At 34.7% G+C, this 22,185-nt stretch overlaps 1 protein-coding gene across 3 annotated transcripts in view; it reads right to left on the bottom strand.

Annotated features, from left to right (window-relative positions):
• The window catches only part of LOC114333716 (uncharacterized), a 51,065-nt gene extending 38,203 nt beyond the window's left edge, over positions 1-12,862 (bottom strand). The window contains exons 1-2 of one of the 3 annotated variants that reach the window (XM_050659956.1): positions 12,571-12,862; positions 3,118-3,283 (exon numbers count right to left, since the gene is read on the bottom strand). In XM_050659956.1, coding sequence (XP_050515913.1) covers positions 3,118-3,283; positions 12,571-12,769 — 365 coding nt within the window. In that variant the 5' untranslated portion in view covers positions 12,770-12,862. Of the gene's footprint in view, positions 1-3,117; positions 3,284-12,349; positions 12,440-12,570 lie in introns of those variants that run through there. The other 2 variants (XM_028283662.2, XM_028283664.2) reach the window with 2 other exon arrangements.
• Between the last annotated feature and the right edge of the window lie 9,323 nt (positions 12,863-22,185).

The raw sequence follows: 22,185 nt of genomic DNA, 5'->3' as shown, positions 1-22,185 counted from the left end.
CATAAAAATGCCACATGTCCATTTTCAATAAAAAATCTCTAATAGTTTTCGATATATTCGAAAAAATCGATTTTCATTTTGTAACTTCAAAGGGCTGTAACTTTTTTTATGTGCATATTTGTACTAAGGTAAGTTAGGTTCATTCGAACTATTTTTGGTCCCAGAATAGGTGATTTAATTTATGACCTGTATTTTTGTTACATCCTGTATAATAGTGAAAAAATAGACGGAGAATACCTAAACAACTGCTGAGGATCTAGGTATGGCAAGAGAGATGGTACAGGAACTCGTTGTGGCTACAGAAAATGTAGGTTTAAATATAAACATCTCGAAAACAAAAATAATCACAAATTTGGTACCCAACCAGAACATCAGTATTGGTGGGAAGGAAATAGAACTCGTAGATAGATATAAATACCTGGGACATGAAATTACGATTGGCAGGGATAACCAGACTCATGAACTAAAGATAAGAATAGGTCTTGGGTGGGCAGCATTTGGAAAACTGAGAGAAACTTTTAAAAGTGAGTTGCTCACGTGCCTAAAGAGAAAGGTATTTGATCAGTGCGTCCTCCCAGTATTGACGTACGGATCAGAAACACTTACCTTACCTAAAGCCTCGGCTACCAAACTAAGAGTCACGCAGAGAAGAATGGAGCGGTCAATGTTAGGAATAACTCTGCGAGACAAAATCAGAAACGAAGAAATCAGAAGAAGAACAAAGGTGACTGACGTCATCGAGAGGATAGCCAGGTTGAAATGGAGATGGGCAGGACACATAGCCAGAATGACAGATAGGCGATGGACGAAGAGGTTATTGGAATGGAGGCCAAGAGAAGACAAGAGAAGCGTCGGTCAACCGCCTACAAGATGGACTGACGACTTAAGAAAGGAAAAACTGAATGAGAGCGGCGCAGGATAGATGGGATTGGAAACGAGGGGAGGAGGCCTATGTTCAGCAGTGGACTTTTGAGGCTGGATGATGAATAATGAAAAGGAAAGAGAGCAGTGTGCACCCCACAGTACTATAAAATTAATAAATATTTACTTTCATGATAAAATCAGTCGGACCATCATGTCCCCAAGAATATCAAGGTAAACCGCCAGTGTGGGCGGTAAAATTTTTATTAAATTCATCGGAAAAAGATCCACGCTCCAAAGACTACTAGTAAAACAGGCACTAAAGTAAACAGAAAAGTTTCTGTGTTAATCCAATTTTCTTAATTTATTCAAAAGTTACAAAATGTAACATCACACCTAGAGACCGACCGATTAATCGGCTTCGGCATCGCCTTCGACCACCTTCGGCCACTATTTAAACCTTCGGCCAAAATTCGGCTTCTGCCAAAACGAAGCCGAAGGTTTTACCGAAGGTGGCATAATAAAATGCTGTCAGTATTATACTATACTATACCTCTAAATAATCTCTAAACAATTTGCTTCGGCGAGTCTTGATAAGTTGAATAATATTTACACTTACACCCCATTTTATACCCTAAACTTTAGAGCATGGAAAATTTTTTTACCCTCTCTAGAGGAGAAAAAATCTCTCTAGAGAGAGAAAAAATTTTCCATCCTCTAAGCCCTAAACTAAAATGTTTTACAAACTTTCAGGTAGTAGGTAGGATATAATATAAATTTTAACAATAGGACAAGATGTCTCAAAGATCTTCATTTGAATATTTCTCACGTACCTAGTAAAATTCTGAGAAACTATAATAATTTTATTGTATTTTTTAAAATTCAAGATTACTGGTGTTTTGACTACCTAAATATTAATGGCAAAACATCGACTATCCCTACTATACGCATTCTTTTTCTTACGCTTCTTTTTCTGACGTATAATATTAGGATGTTTGATTTCGAATATTAGCACCAGATCCAGTAATTTGAAACGGTTGGAAAGTTTACATACCTGGGAGTAGAAATATATGCCGACGGATCAGAAGATGGAGAAATACGGAAGAGAATAACGCAGGCAAACAAAGCTTATTTTGCCCTCTCCCATATATTTCGGTTTAAAAGTGTCCACCCAAATACAAAGATGAGAATCTATAAAACCTTAATTCGACCAATAACATGCTATGGCAGTGAAGCCTGGGTCCTGAAAGAAACATCCAAAAACAAACTCGACACATTAGAAAGGAAAGTACTGAGGAGAATACTGGGATCTGTGAGGGAAAACGTAATATTCAGAAGTCGATACAACAACGAGCTTTATCAACTTTATAAGGAAACCCCCCTGTCAGACTTCATTAGAATACAATGACTGCAATGGGCCAGACATGTGATAAGAATGGGAGAGGATAGGCTACCAAAAAGAGCACTGAATTCTAGAATGCAGGGAAAGAGACCTGTTGGAAAGCCTAGAAAGCGCTGGGAAGACACAGTAAACAGCGACGCACAAGCCCTTTTAGGAGTCCGTGTATGGAGAAGAGCAGCCGCAGACAAGCAAGGGATGCGGCAAAAAATAAAGAAGGCCAAGACTTAATTTGGGCTGTAGTGCCGTAGAAGAAGAAGAATAAGAAGAAGAAGAAGAAGAAGAAGAAGATCCAATAATCAGAAATACTCCCTTACTTTAATGTTTTTTAATGTTATTTATTTTTATTATCGCTTTTATTACCAAATAATGTATAAATGTTTGAATTTTTTATGTTATAATTTCATATTTTTGTTTATCACTCATCAGTTAATTAAAATATAATGCACATTATTTAAATTATTACCATTTAATATATTTTTAGTCACCTTCGGCTTCGGCCGAAGGTATCCTACATGCCGAACTTCGGCATCGGCTTCGGCTTCGGCCAAAAAAATCACATTCGGTCGGTCTCTAAATCACACCTTTATCTACTTATGCCTTTAGATAATATGAACACAATAGTGCTTTTCATCCACAGTCATTTATTCGTATAATCCGTGTATATTAATATTATACACAGATTATACAACATATGACAGAAGCTCGAAACAAATGACAATCGATGAAAAGCCCTATTATTCCCAATAAAAGTTTGTCAAATAGTGTTAAATGATAGTTTCTTTAATAACTGTTATTTGCGTTAAAAAACGTACCTTTAAAATCTATAACGTAAAAAATATAGTTCATTCACTTACTTTTTTGGACAAAATACAAATGGACGTAGAAAGCTTAACAAATCATAGTAAATATACTTCTTTTTCTTAGAAGCTATTATTCCATTATCTTCGTCATCCTGTTCCTTTCTTAAGGTCTTCATGAAATTATCTTTAACATTTTTCCATTTAAACTGAATCTCTTTTGCTGGAATAGGATAGAAATATGCAGTATAAAGTAGTGTTTGTTTAGCTTATTTTTTCACAAGCATATTTGGAATATATTCGCATCCACTAAGTTATGCAGATTCAAATTTAATCTGTCGTTCTTCTTAATGCTGTTAGCTTGTACCCAAACATTATTAAGATCTCCTTAGGCCGATGCCACATTATGAGTTTTGACCGGATGCGGTGAAAACGCATCCGTTTCCAACGCAACCGGACCGACCTGTCACACTATGCGTTTAGTCTGGTGCAGTTTGTAAGCGCGTACCGATGACTCAAAACGCAACCGTTCCAACGCAACCGGACCGATCTGTCACACTATGCGTTTTCACCGGATGCGGCGGAAACGCATCCGGTCAAAACGCATAATCTGACATCGGCCTTAGATGAAATAGAGAGATAACCAGGGTATAACCCTCCTGTAAAACGAAAGACGACTAGACAAGCCAATGACAATAGATAAACTAAAGAGATGTTTGGAAATAAATTAATAAATTGGAAAAGACTGCAAGACTTGTACACACTTCTAAATAGGTCAAAACGGCAAACAGGTGTATGTTTTCAAAAAACTTTTGATAGTGTGTAAAAAATATATTTTATATCAGCTAAGTACTTTCAACACATAACGTGCCATCATCAGAGCTTCCTAAAAGGACATATTTAAGATAAGATTTTTTTTCATATAAAAAATGAGTGAAAAACTTACGTCCTCTTAAAATACCTTCATAGAAGAGCAATTGCTTAATAACACAACAAAAAACATGAATATTGGCAAAAGCCACAGATATAGGGTAACAACCCTTTACAGTGAATAGAATCACATCTAAATTCGTTTATTAATTTATAACTAATTTAAAACTTTCATTTAAATGCAAAGATAACATCAAGTCAATTTTCTCTCATACTAAAGACAAAATTAAAAAACTTCAAAAAGTGGCATTTATAAATTGTCATGTGGTGAATGCCCTGTGACTTACGTGGGTAGAACGATGCGACCTTTGGATACTCGTATCAAAGAGCATCTGTCAAAGATCGATAAATCTAGCTTTGGTCATCATTTACATGCATCGAAACATAGCTTTAGTCCACAAAGAGATAGTAGCATCTTACACAGCATACCTAATAATAACTATACCAAAATGAATCTACTAGAAGATCTAGAAATAAGTAGAGAAATGAAAAGAAACCCTCAAAACTTTGTTAACACCCAGATTCAATTAAATTGTAAATTTGATCCTATTTTTAAGAAATTTCTTTAATAATTTTGGTTTAGTATACAGTATACCTAGTGTGACCAACTCCAATTCAGTCGAATTCGGGACAATGCTGAAAAAAATACCTAAAATCCGGGACTTTTCATTGAAAATCGGGCCATTTGTTTTACATAAGTAAAATAGTACTTATTGATATCATCATTTTATTGATTACTTAACATTTTTATAATTATTATTTTTAAACATTAAAAAATTTTTAACACGATGACAGGATGGGTTGTAATGATAATTACATTTTTGTTAATTTTTGACGTTTCGACTCCAACACGGAAATTGTTCTCAAAAAGGACAAATTAGAAAATCAACTGATATTGAATTTCCATGTAAATAGAACCTTAGGTTAATATAAAAATATAATTGTCATTATTTGATATTCATGTTTTTGAATCTTCGTTTAAGAAGATGATAATTAAAATACAGAAACGGGAAAAGTCCAGAGTTTGAGTTTTCGTAGAACTATAGTACCACGATATAAAATACATGCGTTTTGAATGTGGTATTAGTATTACACTCTAGAAATTGTCGACTTTTTTTCGTCCAACCAATTCAATTTGATGTGAATTCTTAGCAGAATAATGTATTCAAAATTTCAAAACAGAATTTTACCAAAACGTTGAAAATTCGGATGGCCCGGAAGCCTTGTCCGAGACGCCGGGACACGACTTCGTAATTAGGGCCATGTCCCGGATTTTTCGGGCTAGTTGGTCACACTAAGTATACCCAACAATTTATGAAAGTTTTTTGAACATTACTTTTAGGTATTCTTGAGTTTTCGTTCATTTTTACATATTTTTAAACAAATAAATATTTGTTATTTGTCTGAATTAATCAATACTGTTTTTTTTTAAATTTTTTAAATAACAGCTTTCGAACTCTGAGCTTGTCAAATGATATTTCTCCTAGGTTTGATTTCATCTAACTTCTTCTACACTTGGTCGAACTATAACAGTTTTGTTTTTGGGAGAATTTTGATAACTTATAATATACACGTTAACATTTCACTTCAATAGTAATAATAGTAATCTTTTGAAAATTTAACTTTAAAATTTAGTATCTTAACTTTAAATTCATTTAACCTATACATGGCTTTTTAGCCATTTTCAATTTTTTAATTAATATTTATGAATATAGAGGTCGCATAAGATTGTAGTTCCTTCTTTACCATTTTAATAAATGACAGTCTTCCTCAGCTGATCTGCTGTTCACGTGGGCTCAAAATGGTCTGACTCAGCCATGTTGTCTTTATAAATTAATAAAAGAATTTAGATGTGATTCTATTCACTGTAAAGGGTTATTACCCTATATCTGTGGCTTTTGCCCAGTATTCATGTTTTTTGTTGTGTTGTTAAGCAATTGCTCTTCTATGAAGGTATTTTAAGAGGACGTAAGTTTTTCACTCATTTTTTATATGAAAAAAATCTTATCTTAAATATGTCCGTTTAGGAAGCTCTGATGATGGCACGTTATGTGTTGAAAGTACTTAGCTGATATAAAATATATTTTTTACACACTATCAAAAGTTTTTTGAAAACATACACCTGTTTGCCGTTTTGACCAATAAATTAATAGATTAAGAAGAATAATGGTAGGGGAGCAAAGTATGCTAAATTTGCAGTCACTCGAGCGTTATGGGGACATATTGGGTTGTGATTATTAGGTCCTAAAACCAAAAAAAGTTAAGTAAAATTTTCCATTTTAGTGGGGACTTTCCATTTTTTAAATTAAATTTCCATTTCCAACAATCGTTTTTTCCGATTATAGCGCCATCTATCCATAATTCGAAAAAATGTCTCGAAGAAAAGTTGCTTATTTTTACGTAAAAATTCAAATCTACAATAAAAATTTGGGGGTCCCATTTAAGATTTTAAAGTAGCCCCCCACACCACCTCCGTGGGGTGGGGGGTCGTGTTTGGTACTATTCGATAGATTTTTCAAAAACATTTTGAAAGTGTATTTTGCAGTTTTTCGATCTGATGTTCATTTTGCGAAATATCGCGGGGTTTGTATTTAAAATTTTAAATTTACCCCCATCCCTCTCCGTGGGGGGGTCATGTTTAGTACCATTCGATAGATTTTTGAAAAATATTGAAGACGTATTTTTTACTTTTGGTTCTGACGTTCGTTTCGCGAAATATTCGCTTTTTTTTGTGAAACTTTATGACTCACCCATTTCCTTACGCCCCGCTCAAATTGTCAGATTTTTGAAATATACACTGTTCTGCATGTACTTAACTTACCTTATCTTAATCTGACAATTTCGAGTATTTTAGGATAGATTTTTTTCGGGCCCCCCTTAACGAACTTCCCTGTGTTAAGAGCCAATATATGGTAGAGGTACATCTGCAGGGTATCAGGCTTCTCCCAATAGGATAATCTGACGCGCTCGAGTAACTGCAAAAATCCCCGCTTGGGCTCCCCTACCATAATGACAGTATGGTATATATATCATACTAGTGACGCCATCCATCTGATCGTGATGACGTAATCGAACATTAACATAATTATTTATCCAGTGTGTCCAATTTTTTTTTTAAATTAAATAATAATTTAATACAAAAAGTAGATGTATGTAATTTATTTACTTAATTCAAAATACATTTTACTGCTGTCAGAAAAGAGAAAAAAAATGTTTATTTGACAAATAAATATTGTTTTTTGCTTAAATTCAAGTTAAAGCTTCCACCCACCTGTATCTTGGGAGTTTGAACAGTAATTTAAACCAAAAGCAATGTTTCTTTTTCAAATAAACATTTTTTTCTGTGTTCTGACAGCATTAAAATATATTTTGAAGTAATACATTCTTCTTTTGGTATCACTTGTACTCAATAGAGAATTGAATAACCTTTCCAATGGGCAATCACACGACCCCTATTCTCATTTAAAAAATTAATATTGATTCCATCATCACGCTCAGATGGATGACGTCACTAGTATGAAATATATGCCAAAAAATTGTAATTCAAAATAAAAGTCGACCTGTTTCGGGATTTATCTCCAAAATCACCCATTCTCAAGAAAATGAATTTATTCCAACCTAAACGTCCTCACTGTATATTTGGGTTTAGATTTAGACTACAACATGAAACCTTAGAATAAGTCCACAGGTTAGTAAACATATTAGCAACATCCCTGAAAGTAAAAATATTGCTTAGCAACATATCTTTATATAAACTAGGCCATAAATGACTAAAGGACTAATTTACAAACTAAAAAATTTACTGAATTATCAGTTACATAAATTTCTAACATCTTATTTATGTGACAAATATTTTTCATTCAAATGAAATCAAAATGAATCAAAATATTCAAATTAATAACTAAACTCAGAATCTAAACGACAAAAAACTTTTCATCAGCATTTCCCTCAACATTCAGAAAGACTTCGACCAAGTCTGGTATGTCGGATGGTGAGAAAACTACTGAACAACAGTTTCTGCATCCCTCTTTTCAGGTTAATACACTCATATCTCTGAACGTAAAATCAAGGTAAAAGTCAACACCGCCAATTTGCAACACCCTTCACTTCTACAACAGGAGTGCCACGAGGTTCATAATGACACCCATACTAATACACATACACAATATTCAAGTGACTTCCCCAACCCACGAAACACAAACACTACACTACGCACCACACTACTTTACATTACTTTATGCAGATGACACTGTTCTCTTGACAACATCTTAGATGAAGATGTTCTCACAAGGTATGCTAAAAATCACCTAACTAAACCATGTGGATATATATAAAATACAAGATACAAATAGATAAAATAGATACAATACAATAGATAAAATAGTAATAGCTCAGAAAGGATTTATAACATATAAGTCCATGTTTACAAATAAGAAATTGAGTATGGCTACAAGACTGTGGTTCGTAGAATGTTATGTTTGGTTGCAACTACTATATGGGGTAAAAGCTTGGACCCTGAAAGCCCAATCCATAACAAAATTTGGAGGCATTCGAAATATGACTATATAGGCGTATTCTGAAAATTTCTTGAACTGAAAAGGTCTCAAACAAGGAAGTGTTAAGACAAACTGGACATGGCAGAAAGCTGATGAACAAATGAACACAATTAAAATAAGAAAAACATTGTGTCTAGGCCACATACTTCTAAACGATAAATACTCCCTGCTTCACATCATCATGCAAGGAAGAGTAGAAGGAAGAAAAGGATTGAGAAGAAAGAAGAAATCTTGACTGAGGAATATCATAGATTGGACTAACCTCAGTGTTGAACAGATATTTCATGTTGCAAAAGATATGTTTCACATTAAACTCCAAGATCAGATTGAGTATCTAGGGGTGGCATTTACCAAAACACTAAGCTAGAGACAAGATATCCTTAACAGGATTAAGAGAAGAGTTGGTGTGCTCAATGCTTTATAAGGAAAATTCGAATGGATGCATACACAAACACTACTACGTACATACAATACACACATCATTGATTGAATAAAATGCCAATACATGCACCTTGCTCAATCACAAACTGTCACAACAGCTACTATAGTTTATTTTTTAACCAGGAGGAGTAAACTAAAAAGACAGATTCACACCCAAGAAAGTCACTAGAATAATAACCAAATACATCTCCTTTTTTGGTTGATCTAGTTGGGCCTCAACGGTAATCCATAAATGTTATATTAAATTAATATGTCGCTAAAGAGTTCCAAAAACAACTGCTTTTTATACAAAAGCAGACTAAAGTCCATTCATTTTACATATTCCCAACTGTAAACAAATGCGCATGGAAGCTAAACAGGATCGTCCTGAAGTGTATCTTAAAAACCAACACGTTACTTACAATTTGAATTTGCAGACTGACCAGTTTGGACCTGTAAAATGAGAATCCGCCTCGTTTAGGGCAATAACTTACATTTAACAGCCTCTTGACGAATGAGACGGCGAATAGTAATATGTGCACTTGTTTATAGTTGGGAATTTGCTATTTGAATGTGGTTTAACAATCTAAAAATTAAGGGAATCGGAACACAGAAAACAAAAAAATCGCTGATATAACTTAATTAACCTATGAAATGTCACTAGTGTCAAAATTTGATAAATGTCATTAGTGTCAAAATTTTATAACAGTGGAGTAAACTTGCCTGCGGTTGGACTAATTACAAACAAGCAATACAGCGCGGTAAATTTGAATCACTCCTCTTGGTTAAAAAACAAACCATTGTCTTGGAAAGCAAAAGAGGTTTACTGTAAAGAGACTGAAATCATTAGACTGAATGCAGTAGACTGAACTCATTAGACCGAAAAGCACTTTACCGAAACCCCACTAGGCCGAACAGTAGGAGACCGAAAAGCAGAAGACCAAATGTAATTACAACTAAATGTTATTTGGATGGTTATTAGAAATAGTTAAAATGGTGTTAACGTCACTCTACTCTTAATTTATTTTTACCTTTACTAATTTGTTTAACACACGAGAATTATTTCATATCAGACTATACAGAGTAACAATTTCCACAGTCTATATTTATATAAAATAATACAAAGAAATAAAATAAACAAAAAGACAGATATACAAAATCTTAGCATAATTTACTGCAATCTTTTTTAATTTATGTACCATTTCGGTCTAATGCTGTTCGGTCTAGTGAGGTTTCGGTAAAGTGCTTTTCAGTCCAATGAGTTCGGTCTACTGCTTTCAGTCTAATGATTTCGGTCTAATTGTCGTGTACCACAAAAAACAGTTGGGTTTGGGATCAGCGAAATAGTCCAAAACTAAGTCATCAACAACCTACTCTGAATAGGATATATTTTACTTGTGCATATTAAGTGCCACAATCAATTATTAGTGAAACATAATTATTATTGAGTGTCCAATACACCTGAACGAAGGGATTGCATGTGTCATTAGTGACAATTTAAAAAATGTATCGACTTGAAATTTAACATATTTATTAATAACTAAACTATATACCAAATAAATTGTAAAATATGTATCTTACTATCTGTGCATGCCCCCTGTTAATAATTATCATTGGTTTATGAGGGTATATTTGTGTAAATAAAAAACACTATTTATATAAACCAATACTCCATGATATGTTACAAATAATAACAGATTTAAATAGAATTTGTTAAACTCGAGCAAATACATTATTTGTTAATGATACTGTTATAGTTATTTAGGTACCAAGAGTATTATAAGGATAATAACGCTTGAGGTCAATGGTGTATATACCGAGGGCCTTTGGCCCGAGGGATATAATATGTTGACCAGAAGTGTTATTCAGATTCAGATTCATTTATTCATGTCAATAACACAAGTGTTTAACACATGTCAAATAAAATTACACAAAGATTTGGACGCAATACAAATTAAAAAGATGCACAATACGACTAAGAGTGTTAATAAAAATACTAACATTAAAATCACATTAAATTTGATTACATTAACAATGGACATTGCTTAAAGTCATAAAATCCTAAAACTTAAATGCAAGAAATTCCTCATCTATAAAAAACATTTTCTAACAAAATATCTTTAATTGTACTCTTAAATTGATTTAATGGAAGACACTTTAAACTATCTGGAAGTTTGTTGAAAAATTTAATAGCCCAGTATCCTGGCCCAGTTTGACACCTCCTCAATCTCCAGTAGGCTGGCACGAGATGGTGTTTATATCGGGTGTCATGTTGGTGTATGTTCTCATGGGTTTCAAAGTGCGCCCCTCCCCTCTTGATAAACATTAGGTTCTCAAGTATATATAGAGATGGAACAGTGAGAATTCTTAGGGACCTATATGCTTGCCTACAATCATCCCTATACCAAAGACCAGCAAGAACTCTAACTGCCTTACGCTGCCAACCAAAGACTGTCAACATTTCTGCTGAATGACCCCAGACTAAAATGGCATAGGCTAGATGAGACTGAAAAAATGCATGGTACGCTGTTATTAAGACTTTATGTGAAACATTAGATGCCAGATTCCTGAGTACAAACAGATTTTTTGCTAGCTTTTTACTTAGACTGTTGATATGTTCACCCCATTGAAGCTTGGGATCTAATAATACACCCAGAAATCTGACACTGCTCATACCATCATTTACATTCTGTGTGTCTCTGAGAGAAAAAACAACTCTGTTGGTTTTTGCTGCATTGAGCAGTAATCGGTTTACGCAAAACCATTCATTGGTCACTGACTGTGCAGACATAGTTATTATCTATAATGCCCGTGGTGCCTTCAACATTTAATGTTAGACTACCTAAAAATTCTTTATATGCAAATTTTAGTTAGCATTTACCAGCAATAGTCGTAACGTAATTGTGGTAACCATAGTTTTGGCAATATAACCCCTTTTGGTATAACTCCTCGCATCAGGCGTCTGAAACTGGTGTCATTACTCTTCTTGAAAGCGAATGAACTATAGCCACTAATGATTGGTTATTAGAATATCCCGGTTATAGGAATACTTTCTATAACCGTTACTATTCCAATAAGTGGGTTCAACTGTATAATAGTTAAAACTGTCAAAACATTAAAGCTAGACAGATAAACAATACCAAATAAACAGGAGTTAAAGTAACAGTAGTTAGGTTTAAGAAAAAATACTTAAAAACGTTCATTTAAAGGGTAGATTCACTCATGAAATCTCAACTAAATCTAATATGTTGAAGAAACCAACAAGAGTATAGCAATACATAACTTATTTTCAAAAATAAACATATTTAAAAGTTAATAAAAGAGACATACAAAATAGTTACAGAAAATAGTTAAAATAATTATTATTTATGGAACTTACTTACTGATGTACTTGTCAAGAACTAAATAATCTCTAGCTGAATGTTTGCAATCTAAACATAACAAAACCACAACAAAACTAAACATAACCTCAAACAAAAGCCCTGTTGCCATGTTACCAATCAATTTGAGACGACAAAATTTAGTGAAATGACAGTTTTACAGTTTTTAAAGTTATTTTTTGATTGTATTTCTAAAAAAGTTGTCTAAATAAATATGTACCTACCCATATTTTCCCGTTCATCTTCACCTGCAGTTTTCCATCTCTTTCCATGTAAATTTTCAGCAATAATTTCCCATGTCTTTTTCTTTTTATCAGATATCAGCTGATCACAAGGTGGAGTATATTTGAAATCGTAAATAATGGGATGTTTTTCTACTTCGTTAATTATATCGATAGCACTTATTTTGCGAACACGATCCATTTGGAAAATAGTTAATTATTTTTGAGGTTCGCATACACACGTTACCATGTTCTGTCGCTATCGGCTATCGCTATGAAACTATGAATATGAAACGCCCCCCCTTTACCTTATCAAATTACCAATAAATATAAAAATTGCAAAAAACCAACGCAACTGTCAAGTATTGACAGTGTTGGCGGAACGCGGATGGACCAGTTGCGTGATTATATAAGGGATGAAAACTTCCCGTTTTTAGTTTATAAGTGACATTATAACAGTGGCGGATCTACGGGGAGGGAAATGTCTCCCCCTAACAAGGTTCAAAGTTAAAGAAAACAATTGTTGAAACATAAAAATATACAGAGGTGTAACCAGGATGATCTTAAGGGGGGGTTTACAACTACTTTATGGTCTCTGGGCTCTGGGTAATATGGAATAGTAATGGTGTTAAGCGTATCTATAGAGCTCAAAATACTTCCAAATGGGGGGATATAAACCACCTAAACCTAAACCTCCCCCCTGGTTACGCCTATGAAATATACTAGCTGACAGGAAACTTAAACCACAGACAGACAAATTCAACCCAATAAACATTATAATTAGAAAAATTATGGGAACTGAATGCACATAAATTATTATTTATGTAAAAAAAAACTAAGTTTTCAATCTAATAGCACATAAAACAACATCCAAAAATGTCATTCTACATCCTACCAGACTGAAAACAATGCGAAACCTTCTCTGGTAACACCTCCGAGGCTTCTACAATTTGCAAGCCATAACGGATGCTGAGACTAAGGAAGATGAGGGAATTTTACAATTTATAATTCACGTCTCATCTGCTCAGCGCGGTAAAGTTATGGCTTGCAAATGTTATGGTCCCATCTGCTCAGCATCCGTTATGGCTTGCAAATTGTAGAAGCCTCGGAGGTGTTACCAGAGAAGGTTCCCATTGTTTTCAGTCTGGTGGGATGTGGAATAACATTATGTTGTTTTATATGCCATAGGATTGAAAACTTAGTATTTTGCTAGCAGTTGCCGCTAGGGCATCTATGCCATTTCGTTCGTTGCAATCCGTGACTGCACGCCGGGGTTTGTCCTAGTTGGGTCAGAGATAGCAGCATATGTGCATCCTGATGAGAGACTAATAAGTTTCGAAACAGGTAGAGGTGCTTGCTGCACTCTCTGATTGAACTGGAATAATGATGCGGCTGTAGTTTCGTGTTGCAACGAAATTGAAAATGGTTATTCATTTTTGATATTATTTATGTCTTTTATGTAGTTTGGGTTTATCTTTTTTATGTCTATTGGTTGGTGTTTCATTGGAAGTTCCCCCCTAAGGCAAATTTCCCCTCCCAAGGCAAATGTCTAGATCCGCCCCTGCATTATAAATTACTTATACATTTTAATTTAATTTAATTTAATTAAAAATGTTTTTAAATTCAATAAAATTTGGTAGGCATATAGACTTATCTTGGCAAAAACAATAACTGAGTAAAATTTCAGCCATATCAGTTTAGGTTTTTTGAAGTTATACTTCTTTAGGCGCGATTAGGAGTGAATGTAAATGTGCGCAAATTCATCAAAAATTGTTGGTGCTACGCGCAGATACGTTATACGTTTGCCCTGATTGGGTATTCCAATGGCATGTCAAAATTATCCAATATGGCGGCTGTGGTTAAAGAATGTGTTGTTGCACAGCCTCCTAAAGCTAAGGTTGTTGTGATTTTTATTATTATGGTTATGGTTGTTAAGTTGTGTTTTAAAAGTTGTGAGAACAGAGGCAAAAGTGAGTTTATAGTTGTACTGACTTTTTAAATAGATAGTTTTTATATATATTTTTGGATTTATTAATATTGAAAAAAATAAGAATGTGTGTGTGTGTACTTTGTACGCACGTTAGAAGTTATAATTATATTAAAATTGTTAGAAAATCTAACGTTTTTAGATTCTCTAGGATTCCTCAACGGAAAAGTAATTGCTGGAATGCTCCAGTTCGTCAAAAATGATGGATTAACATTATTTTTAGAGAATTTACCATTATTAATCATTTTAAAATTTGACGAAAATACAGCAAAAAATCGAAAGACTTTACCCCATAAAAATTATAGTAAAAATTATTGTTTGTCGAAAAACGGAGTTTTTAGAGTTTATAGATTCCTCACGAGAAAAGCAATCTCTAGTTCATAAAAAAATGACGTATTAACGTTATTTTTAATTTTTGGTAATATTTTAAGTAAGTATTAAAATTAGTTTAATATTTAAATAAAAATACAATTAAAATGTTTAAAATATATTTTTGTTTCGTTGAAATAATAAAAATAGAAGTATAACTTCATACGTGCGTACAAAGTACAAGTACATCTCTTTTTTTATTCATTTTTTATTATTCTTTGGAAGCGACAGTATGAAGTACGCACATACCGACAGTATGAGGTTAGTTGCTAAATATTTCAAGTTACGAATATAATGAAAATAAAATTAAAAAATTGTGTAGAAAGTCTGACTTTTTTATTTTCCACGATTCATCAAGGAAAAAGTAATTGCGGGAGGCTACAGTAGTTGATAAAAATTAGGTACATATTAAAGTTATTTTTAATTTTTGGTACTATTTTAAGTAGGTATTAAAATTAGTTTAATATTTAAATAAAAATACAATTAAACTGTTTAAAATATATTTATTTCGTTTAAACCATAATAATAGAAGTATAACTTCTTATGTGCGTACAAAGTACACACCCATTCTTGTTTTTTTTTGCTAACCACTAAAAATTTTAACTTTTAAGTTTGGCGCAAAGCAAAATTTAGTTGTGTGCGGTTCTTGGTTTCTTTTAAGACGTTTAAAGATGTTTAGGGATGCGAACAATGTATCGTTAAATTCGCAGTTTTGACCTGATACCCTATCTTCAGACGCTCAACATCCAATTGTTCAGCTGTATACCGTAAGTTTACATATCGTCCCTTAGCTTACAACACCGCTCAAGTCGAAAATTAACGGTTTTGACATAGATATAACGTTGGATAGGTCTGCTCATTGCTCATCTAACCATTTGTCACATGATTTAGATTTCAGTCAATCAGATGCCGTAATTCAAAAAATAGTGACACCGCGCAAGTCGTCAACACCTGTATCATGGTCAACAACGCACAAGTCGCTCTGTGATTTTTACTCTGTGACAAGTTTTACTGCTGAAAAGTCTAGTATCCAAGAAGTTTTTATAGAAGATTAAGAGGTAAGCTATATAATAAAGTAATGTTTATTCATTTACGCGTATTAATATTGAAAGAAAAATTATCTTCATTTACATAAGCGGTGTTTATCTACTAACGGTATTTTTTTTAACTTAGGCGGTGTTTCAAAATGTAATTTTTTTCGTCTCCTGTAAAGTTGGTAAAAATGACTTATGCGGTGTTGTAAGCTAAGGGACGATATTGAGAAAGTCACAATTACTTCTCTGGACAGAGTGAAGTCAATTTTTGCTCTGGCCCCGGGATCCCCAGATTTATCCTCCATTAAACACGTGCGAAACATTAGTTTAGCACCTTAAAGTTTCGAAGCACTTCGGGAGGAGTTAATGAAGGCACGGAAGGAGATACCCCAGAAGCTCATTCCCTCAGAATTCTTCTGTACACCCATAACTCGAATGATTCCAGTTTTTTCATTGATGCCGCATTTAAGGTCCAAGTTTTCCATAAAACGAAGTCGAGAAAACGTAGCATCTAGCCAACCCAACTCTTAGCTCCAACTTCAAATCTCTTGCGCAGATCACTTATTAAATCATTTTGTTAAAATTTGCTCTAGACTTTTCTACTCTGATTTGGATTTACTGGAAGTAATCATGTGTGGAGTTGTGGCGGCACGTAAAGACGTTCCAATTGATAAGTAACATACGAGTATTTTTTCAACAAGATCAAAGTATAATAATTGTGTTTTCGAGGCAGTTGTTTGACATTGGATATGGTAAAGTCGCTATTGATACCTCCTCCATAATTGATTACCACAGATTTCTGTAACTTTACAGACTCGAAAGAGGAGCTTACATAGCGCAACAATTCAATGACCATAATTGGCTGGCATCGATGATCTTAATGCGACCATTCAGAATTTTCTTGCAGGAAAGTTGTCTTCTTTCAAATCGGTTGACACAGTTATAAACCAGAATGACATAGTCAACTATACTACACAGTTTTTGAATGGATTGGTGTTACCCGGACTCCCGTCCCACAATTTACAATTAAAAGTAGAATCAGTTGTCATTATGCTACGTAACATTAATCAACCTCGACTGTGCAATGGAGCGAGACTAACTGTTAAAAGGTTCAGATATATTATGATAATATAATTAAAGCTCAGCGAAAGCCCCTTCTAAATGTGACAAGCGTCTACCGGACTACTTCGATGACGGCCCTACAGGTGATAGCGGGTACGTTCCTTATTCACCTCCTAGCAATAGAACGGCAGATTCTCTACAACTCTCGGGATGGTCATCTACCACAAAAGTAAGAACAGCCACCAGAGAGCAATTAGTGGCAATTACTAATAGAATGACAAACAGAATGGGAGGCACAGACAGACAAGGCACAATGGACCAAAAAACTAATACCCAACGTGATAGTGTGGTATAAATGTAAGTTCAAACGAATAAATTTTTATTTTACACAGTTCCTGACCGGACACGGGCCTTTCAGGTCTTTTACGTATAGTATTAGGAAAACCAGAGATGACAATTATATACATTACGTAACAGACGACGCGGAGCATTGTATCTTTAGATTCAATGCGTTTGCGTAGGAACAGCACAGAATGCTGTCAAAACTAGGGGAGATGTCCCCTGACAACTTGATACGTATCGCTATGGAAAGCAGAGAGAATTTTGAATTCCTCATAGACCAAATATAACAAAAATCATGAAGAGAAAGTCCATGATAGAAAAATAAATTGAGACAGAATGACAGGATGAGAGATCTGGATCAATCCACTTTTTTTTGCTGATTATAGGTTGATATTACTGATATTGATGTCTAAGGAGCCACCTTTTTTTTCTTAGCTCCACATGTCCATCACAGACACGAATAACATTTAAACTCCATTGTTATTTTTCATATATCTCTTCTATTTCTTCAACTCATAATGCCAGGAAAGATAGATGGCAGAAGAAGCATCGGAAGAAGACCAATTTCATGGCTGAAGAACCTAAGAAAATGGTTTGGATGCAGCTCAGAACAACTATTTAGAGCTACTGCCTCAAAAATTAAAATAGCTAAGATCATTGCCAACCTCCGTAGCTGAGATGGCACCTGCAGAACAAGAAGATATATTTCTTTCCCCCGGTTCCTTACCGATCCTGCTTAAGAACCGACAACTTCTACGACCAATCTAGGCTGCGCAAGGCACTCCGAAGTTTCGTTCGCTAACTGAACACGTACGGGAGTGGCTTGACGAACACGGGTAGTTTTAGTTGGTAGGCAAGGTAACAGAGGGCATCCGTTTGCAGGATCTCCCTACATAGGGAGAAAATGGACTCGGATGTTTTTCTCTATTCTGTATCCAACAGACTCCGAGTATGGTACGGTGTTTAGAACATCTCCACCTACATAAAAAATTGTGAAACGGCTAATGAATAATGTCATTATTACGTAGGTAACGATCATCAAGGAAAAGGTGAGGAAAGGTGAGGATGTCTTGATTTTGCATATACCGCTGATTCCAAGGCAAAAACTACCCTGGAATTTCTCTACTATGTACAGCATATAAAGTCCTCTCGTATATTATAAACCAGCGGCTCCAACCACTAGCAGAAAATATTATTGGAGAGTATCAGACGGGCTTCCGACGGGGAAGATCGAGATTGGATCAAATATTTACAGTCAAACAGATCTTGAGCAAATCATGGGACCACGATATTGGTGTTCACAACGTGTTTGTAGACTTCAAACAGGCATACGACTTAGTCAAAAGGAACAAACTATACTATATATTGGCTGAATTGGCAATACCACATAAACTAATATGACTCATTAAAGCCACAATCGATGAAACTCAGGCATGTGTACGAATACAAAACCACCGGACAGACTTTTTCAAAATTTCGCAGGGACTAAAGGAGGGAGATGGGCTGGCCCCAACATTGTTTAACCTGGCACTGGAGTATGCGGTTAGGCAAATGTAAACTGGACGAGGAAACCTACTGACCAACCGAACGGTTCAACTGGCCGCTTATGCCGATGATATTAATATTATGAGTAGAACATCAACAGGAACACAGGAAACATACGCAGAGTTAAAAACACAAACAAAAATGCTAGGTCTGGAAATTAACACAGAAAAACAAAAATAATGACTCAGAAAAGAAGAAATATAGTCCCACAAAACATTATAGATGAAGGTGACATTGAAACGGTTGGAAAGTTTACATTCCTGGGAGTAGAAATATATTCCGACGGATCAGAAGACGGAGAAATACGGAAGAGAATAACGCAGGCAAACAGAGCTTATTTTGCCCTCTCCCATATATTTCGGTCTAAAAGTCTTCTTCTTCTTCTTTTTGTATAGACATGACTTACCATCGATTTTTCGAAGGGTTTTCATCTCCGCTGTTTCGAGCCATCTTTTTGTCCTCTCTGTGTCGGGTCGTGTTTCTGCCGCGTATGTCATTATTGGTCGGATGACTGTTTTGTAAAGTCTGCCTTTCATTTCTTTTCCGATATTTTTATTTCTCCATATTGTGCCATTCAGGCGACCTGCGGCTCTGTTTGCTCTATTCACTTGATCTTCCACTTCTGTTTCGAGCCTTCCGTAGCGTGTGATGCCTAGGTATTTAAACTCCATTACTTGTTCTATTATCTGACCTTCCAGCTCCAATTTACATCTTATTGGATCTGCTGTTATAACCATGCATTTTGTCTTTTTTGAGGAAATTAACATGTTAAATTTTCTGGCGATTATGTTGAATTGATGCAGCATACGTTGTAAATCATCTTCACTTTGAGAGATTAGTATTGCATCGTCCGCATAGCAGATTATTTTAAGTTGTTTTTCTCCCATTTGGTATCCTTTTTTAGTTCTTACTTTTTTATTATTTCGTCCATGATCAAGTTGAACAATAAAGGACTCAAGGAATCCCCCTGTCTTATCCCATTGCCGGCTTCAATTAGGTCAGTTAGTTCATCCTCCACTTTTACTTTTATTGTGTTGTTTTGGTAGATGTTTTCTATCGTTTTAATTATTCCCAGAGGTACCTCCCTCGAGTATAACAAGTGGATAACGTCCATAATATGGACGTTATCCAAATATGCCGGGCAAATATGTGGGCAAATATGCCGGTTTGTTGTATTCCAACGATTTCTCTTGAACTTGCCTCATTATAAATATAGCGTCAGTGCATGACCTTCTCGACCTAAAACCTTGTTAATCTTCTGCTAATGTTATACTTTCATTTAATTTGTTTGTTATCACTTTTGTTGTTAATTTTAGTGTTGTGTTTAATAAGTTAATCCCTCTGTAATTCTCCGGGTCTGATTTGTCTCCTTTTTTGAAGAGAGGTATTAGGATGCTTGATCTCCATTCTTGTGGTATTCCTTTTTGTTCTATTATTTTTTGTATTAGTTTTAATAGTTGTTTAGTTAGATCTTGTCCTCCGTACTTTAGGAGTTCGTTCGATATTCTGTCCTCTCCTGGAGATTTTCTATTTTTTAATTTTCTTAATGCTTCCTTTACCTCTCCCTCCTCGATGTTTATTTCTTCATTTGTCGTAACTTCAGGTGTTGGTGGTTCATTATCGTCACCTTTAGCAAATAGAGATCGGAAGTAGTCTGCCCATGTTTCCTTCTGAATGTGTTTCTCTTTTATTAATTCGTTCATCTTCTTTCTTTGCCCTCTGATCATTCTCCATACTTCTTTTTGTGTTCCGTAGAAGTCGTGTTCCATCTGTTTTGAGAAACTCTGCCAGTGCTCCCTTTTTATTTGCCTCACTAAAGTATTCGTTTCGTTTCTGATTCGTTTGTAGTGGTTGTATGTCTGTTGTGTTTGTTTTGTTCTGTATTGTAAAAATGCTTTCTTCTTTTCTTCTCATTTTATATTAACTTCCTCTCGAAACCACGGGGTTTTCTTCTTTAATATGTGAGTATTCGTTAATTTTTGTCTCTCCAAGTGATTCTGTTTTAGCGTCGATTATGTTATCTTTGAGTTTTTGCCAGCTTTCATCGATGTTATCGTTTTCTAATATTCCATTCTCAGCAATCTTCTCTGATATCCTTTTCCTGCATAAGTATTCCGTGGATTCCGTATGTAGTCCTTCGACTTTGATTTTTGTTTGTGTTGGTGCTGCCCTCTTAGGTGTGAAATATTTCATAATGATTCCTATTTTACATAATACTAGGCTATGATCGCTACCCGTCGCTACCTACATCTGCTGAGTTGAGGCATCTTACGTCGATTATTTTTGATAGATGTATAAGTATCTCTGTAGGTTACAACATAATCTATCACAGATCTTTGTCCACGGGTGTTATTTAATGTATATTTGTGTTGGTCTTTGTGTTCAAAAAATGTGTTGTTTATTCTAAGTTCGTTATTTGTGCAGAAGTTTATCATCAGTTCTCCATTTTCGTTATTAACATTTTCATTGTGTTTTTGCTTAATTCCGGGTATTACTTGGTTACCTATTCGAGCGTTTAAATCCCCCAGTATTATCATCTTCCCTCTAACTTGATGTACTACTTGTTGTAATTCGTCATAAAAGATTTCCCTTGTTGTTTGAGGCTTGTTATTTTCTGGGCCTTATACTCCGATGATGTTCAGGTCTTCCTTTTCCATTCTAATTTTTGCTGTGACAATTCTTTCCGACATATATTGACACTCTTTGATGTGATTTTGGTATTTTTGATGTATTAGTAATGCTACACCTTCTTTGGCCCTGTTTTCTTCTGCTACTCCACTGTAGATTAGTATATATTCGCCTAATCTTGATTGTCCTTTTTCTTTCTTTTTTGTTTCCTGTAAAGCGCATATATCTATTTGTTTCTCTTTTAATACTTGGGTGATTTCGTGATCTCTAGTGTTGAGTGATCTGATGTTCCATGTGGTAATTCTCATCAATGTTTTTCTTTTGTCCTTATTTCTCGCCATGGTCGTCTTCATATGATCAATCCGGTTCCGAGGCTTCACATTGTTTCTTTGAGCAGTATTCGTTTTTCCGATTGGTAGGTTGCTAACCTTGCCAATCAACCAATCTTAAAGTGTCCACCGAAATACAAAGATGAGAACCTATAAAACTTTAATTCGACCAATAACATGCTATGGCAGTGAAGCTTGCTTCGAAATGAAAGTACTAAGGAGAATACTAGGACCTGTGAGGGAAAACGGAATCTTCAGAAGTCGATACAACAACGAACTTTATCAACTTTATAAGGAAGCATCCCTGTCTGACTTCATTAGA

The sequence above is a fragment of the Diabrotica virgifera genome, chromosome 8 (assembly GCF_917563875.1).
Source record: "Diabrotica virgifera virgifera chromosome 8, PGI_DIABVI_V3a".
NCBI classification, from domain to species: domain Eukaryota; kingdom Metazoa; phylum Arthropoda; class Insecta; order Coleoptera; family Chrysomelidae; genus Diabrotica; species Diabrotica virgifera.
Note: the sequence above shows the minus strand (reverse complement) of the source record. Positions and strands in the feature narration are given on the sequence as shown.